General features: G+C 38.3%; 1 protein-coding gene across 2 annotated transcripts; it reads right to left on the bottom strand.

The window, feature by feature from the left end:
* Positions 1-546: 546 nt before the first annotated feature.
* On the bottom strand, positions 547-4,089 carry LOC113701241 (FT-interacting protein 3). Of its 2 annotated transcripts, XM_027221795.2 has the most exons (3): positions 3,936-4,089; positions 3,556-3,603; positions 547-3,201 (listed from the first exon to the last, which is right to left on the bottom strand). In XM_027221795.2, exon 3 carries the CDS (start codon positions 3,051-3,053, stop codon positions 765-767), a length of 2,289 nt encoding a protein of 762 aa, XP_027077596.1. In that variant the 5' UTR covers positions 3,054-3,201; positions 3,556-3,603; positions 3,936-4,089; the 3' UTR covers positions 547-764. The 2 variants fall into 2 exon arrangements, with proteins under 2 accessions (XP_027077596.1, XP_071909559.1); XM_072053458.1 differs by having other exon boundaries at positions 547-3,603.
* Between the last annotated feature and the right edge of the window lie 473 nt (positions 4,090-4,562).

Below are 4,562 nucleotides of genomic sequence, written 5' to 3'. Positions count from 1 at the left end.
TTTTTTAAAATGCATGAACACTGTAAAGAGTAATTTGAATGAATTTGTACGAACTTATTCTTTTTTTTTTTTTTTTTTGATAAAAATAATGATTTCATGAATGTTTGAACTTATTCTTAAAGTCGAACAATTTGATGTAATCCTACCAACTTATGTTAATCTGCACATCTTCAACCAAGTTTCTCATTTTATACGTTCTTTCTAATTTTTGCAAAAATTCTTGTACATTAACAAGAACCGTGTGTACATTTTGCAATTTTTGTTAAGTGAATTGAGTGGCTTTGATTTGACCCAAAGAGTATACATGTGACCTAGCCCAAAATGACCCATACAAGAATGTTAGGTGCAGTGCAATCCTTCATGTGTCAAAAAATAGTAGGTGAGTAAAATAAATTTTACGAGATTATTCTTGCTGTATCCTTCCTACCACGGAAAAACATACACCTCATGCTCACCTATTCCTGAAATGCAAAGTAAGCAAGATAATTTAGTTTAAATTTACCAAATCACAGAAATAAATGGTCTAATGTTAATCAGCACCTACTGTGACCAAAACAGTTATCTGGACCCCTTAAAAGTTTAACTACAGCAATTACTTAGTCAAAATTTAAGGCTCCCAGATATAAGTTAATAACAAATCTTTCTGAGATCATTTACAGGAAAATAGTAGATAGATGCAGAACAAGTTGCATGCATAATGTTTACATCTTACAGCCTTTCCAGCATGACTGAAAGAATTGGAATAATCAGCATTGGAATTGTGCCTATAGCATGTGGTCTGTTTTTGCTGGCAACCTTCTGAAGAAGTTGGATGATATTGAGGGCAGCTTCTGGCGAAGTTTAGGATGTCTTAACACATAAAATCCAACAAGAAGTACCACAATTTGGAATGGGGTAACATAGAGCACAAGGGCAGCAACTAAGCAAACTGCCAAAAATAAGGCTGATGCTCTAGGATCTCTCCAATTTACAAGAGAGTAAAATCTCTCCCCTTGGGTTGCTAGGTCGCCGAGCACAGTTTGTATCCTGCCACCAATACTTCTTAGACGATCATACCTCATCCTTACGCTATCTGATGATTTGGTGGTTGGAAATGTGTCAAATTCTTCATCAAGTTCATCAGGTCCAACTGCATCAGCATGAGAAAGCCTAATATCCATGTGGGGAGGGTGTCTTGGTTTCCAGCGGTATCGCCAAACCCCAATGAAGAAAAGATATAAGAAGAAAGTAGGGAGTATAAGTTCTGGGAAAAGAACCAAAATCACAAAAAGAATGTGAATCAGAATGGTGGTAATAGGATTTTTCCACTTGCATATCTGATCAAACCATTTCGCAACTGCTATGAAACCACCCAGAACATTCATTACCCTGACAAAATTAGCTTTTGCCTTCCTCACACTCCATAAGTGTGAACCAACATCCAGCATATACTCCACAACTTCTCTTTTCAATGGTGGTTCTGATCGGCCGAGCCTTATTGCGATTGTCTGAATTGCGTGGTACCTTAAGACATCAAGCTGAGTCACTGACAATGGATGGACATAGTGCATCTTTGGAAACAATGGATTAGTATATTTGTACAGCATATTGAAGTATGATGAACACGAGAACCTCACGGCCAATTGAACTTCTCCCATCTTTTTCACTCCTGAAGGTAGCAAGACAATGAGGGGATATGAGTGTGTATAAACGCGTTCTGTCTCAAGTGTGGATAGCCTGATCCTTACCTTGCCAATACTTGAATCTTTCCCTCCTTGAAGATGACCATTGTCAAATACCCCTACTGTAATCACAGTACAAGGATCAAATACCTCCCATGTGTACTGCTCATTCCATCTAGGGGAGAAGCTATCGATGATCGTCCTAGTTCGAACCCATTTTGGTCCATATTTAGCAACACAATAAGCATCAGTTGTTCCTCTTCCATCTTTGGTCTTCATTGATGACAATCCTTTGGCACTTATAATTCCCAACTCAAAAAGACCAACACTGGACTTCCACAACTGCTTTGAAGTAGGTCTAAGATCACTGCAATATTGTGTTGACTCATCAAATACATGATATCCACCATCCAAACTGATCCTCAAATGAATCTTACTTGCAAACTTAACCTCCCTCTTCTCCCTTTCTATAACCGTGTGTTTCTCTAGATTATGCCATTTTGATGGGACAGCCTTATTATCAAATCTCCTGTGCACAGTGTTGAGAAGAATCAGGCACTTTCCCAAGACTTCTCCCTTATCCTCAACTGTCATCACCAATTGCTCCTCAAATCTTTCAGCAACTACAAATATCAAATCCTCATTCCACATCGGATTTACACTCTTTACCATTTTAGTTCTGAGAGCCTGATTTCCAAGGACAACTTTCACACACACTTCGGGAGGCTTACTCTTATCACTTGGATTCAGATCCTGACATTCAATTACATTGACTCTGAGATACCACAGTTTAGGCGAAAGGTACACCTTCCCTCTGATTTTGGAAACGTTTTCTCTGCCAACTGCTGCTGCATCTGAATGCCAAGCATCAGGAAATGCCTCATCTGCTTGAGTTCCCTTCCAAACAGCAAGCATGATTTCACCATGCCTGAGCTTGTCGCCCCTTTTGTCTTCCAATCTATACCATTGTGGAGCCAAGGGACTATCTGGTGGAACCCTTCTCGGGATTTCAATAAAATCAAATGTTATCCTGCCAATGAAATCATCCAACACAACATCTTTATCTTTTACCACGACTTCAACAAATGAAGCTTGAAGTTTATCCTGAGAGAAAGCAAATACATAATTCCACTCTGGATTGGATTTCTTTTCAAAATGCTTTGTAACTCCTTTATAGTTCCCAACCTTCACTTCCGCGTAAGGATCACAACTGCCTGTGACATCCTTCCCTGGTAGATCCCTAGCTTTGACTACCCGGACATAAAGGTACTGCATCTGCTCAACGAGGTCATAGGTGCAAGTAAGCTTATCGCCATCAATGATAGCTCCTGAGCCAGCAATTTTTGGAGCAGTCTCCTTGAGAGCAAACTCTTCAGGTTGCGGAAGCTTCATTTGCTTGTTATTAGCACCAAAATACACACAAGCTATACACAGTTTAGACCCAGATTTGGATTTAGAATGCCTTCCACTACTTTCTCACGCTGTCAAACTGCATCGGAGTTTGTAAACATCTTGTTTTCAATGTTTGGCTTTCTTGAGACTGCAAACGCATTCTCAATTTTCATGTTAGATTAAGAAAAATCAGTAAGTGAAGGAGCATTAAAGAATCCTGAACAATTAGAATATCAAATTGCAAATGGATGCGGTTTAATCAAGACAGAGTTGCCACAAATCCAGTTAATTTAACGAAAGTTCTTGAAAAGATTTTCTCAGCGAATGTCCGGATACTTCAGTAGCATGGTTTTTGATCAAATGATATCTTAGTTTGAATAGAAGAACTGCTCTCTATTGCTCAGGACATGAGCTCAATAATCAAGGGAGTAAAGGTTTAATTGAACTCAGATACTTTAGGGTCAGAACTGGCAATAACAGAAATGAAGAGAAGAAACAACACCTTCTGGATGGATCTGTTGACTAACTGATTGCAGGACACCTCCCAAACCTACACAATCAATAAAACGGAGATGATCAGACACAAGTTGGATTTAAATCAACGAGGCTGCAACAACATAAATTCAATATACTTGAAAATCTTCAACGAATTAAACTTCATTCAATATAGAACAGGTGTGCATCTAACATGCTACTCAGATACAGGGAGAGAGTTGCATGCAACATAAAATGAACAGAGAAAAAAAAAAGAAAAAACAAAGGCTTCAAACTCCAATGTTGAATGTAAAACACTCATGCAAGCTAAGTTGGAGATGGTATCTTTTTTGATCCTGATAAGAGAGTGCAAAAAGTTTCTGCTAAAACTCTGCCTTTGCAGCTTACATGAAAGAGGAGAGACTTGCAGTTGAGAGAGGGTACTAAGCGGGTGACTTAAGTTGTAAGACTGTTGAGAGAAAATCAGGGTTGTTCAGAGCAGCTACAACTAAATACTCATCAAAGAAGACTTATTCCATCTGTTCTGGTAGGAAATGGTAACAAAAGGGAAGTAGGACCAAGTTAAAGAGAATTAAAACTAGGAATAGTGGACTAAACTAAATGCAGTGGGGTATGATATAAATGAATCTCCTCAAGATACACATGCACCTAACCTGGCTCTCGTCTTTCTAGCACATGATACTAACTCTTATCCAAAAATAATCCTATTGAACATGCTGATAATTTTGGCACTAATTATTCTTACTATTTAATTTGCAATTTGGAAGTAAATTCGTTTCACTCAGAGGTCACAATTTTACCAAGTCATCACACCAAACTAGCTATCATTTGTCACTCTTTTAACCTGAACCAGAGACGTATCCTCCTTTTGGAATATGGCAAGATATTGGTAGTATGTTAAGAGTTTATGTCAGATGTACAAAATTCCCCTCCATATGTGATGACGAATTCATTGTCCCCTTATTGCATAGTCTTTTTTGCATTTTTGGTGGTACAATTTTTTTTTTATTTGTC

Source organism: Coffea arabica, chromosome 1e (genome assembly GCF_036785885.1).
Source record: "Coffea arabica cultivar ET-39 chromosome 1e, Coffea Arabica ET-39 HiFi, whole genome shotgun sequence".
Classification (NCBI taxonomy): domain Eukaryota; kingdom Viridiplantae; phylum Streptophyta; class Magnoliopsida; order Gentianales; family Rubiaceae; genus Coffea; species Coffea arabica.
This window is presented reverse-complemented; position numbering and strand designations above follow the sequence as displayed.

What these genes read in the sequence shown, in the direction of transcription:
- LOC113701241 (XM_072053458.1), bottom strand. Translation starts at nt 3,053, where the DNA reads ATGAAGCTTCCGCAACCTGAAGAGTTTGCTCTCAAGGAGACTGCTCCA.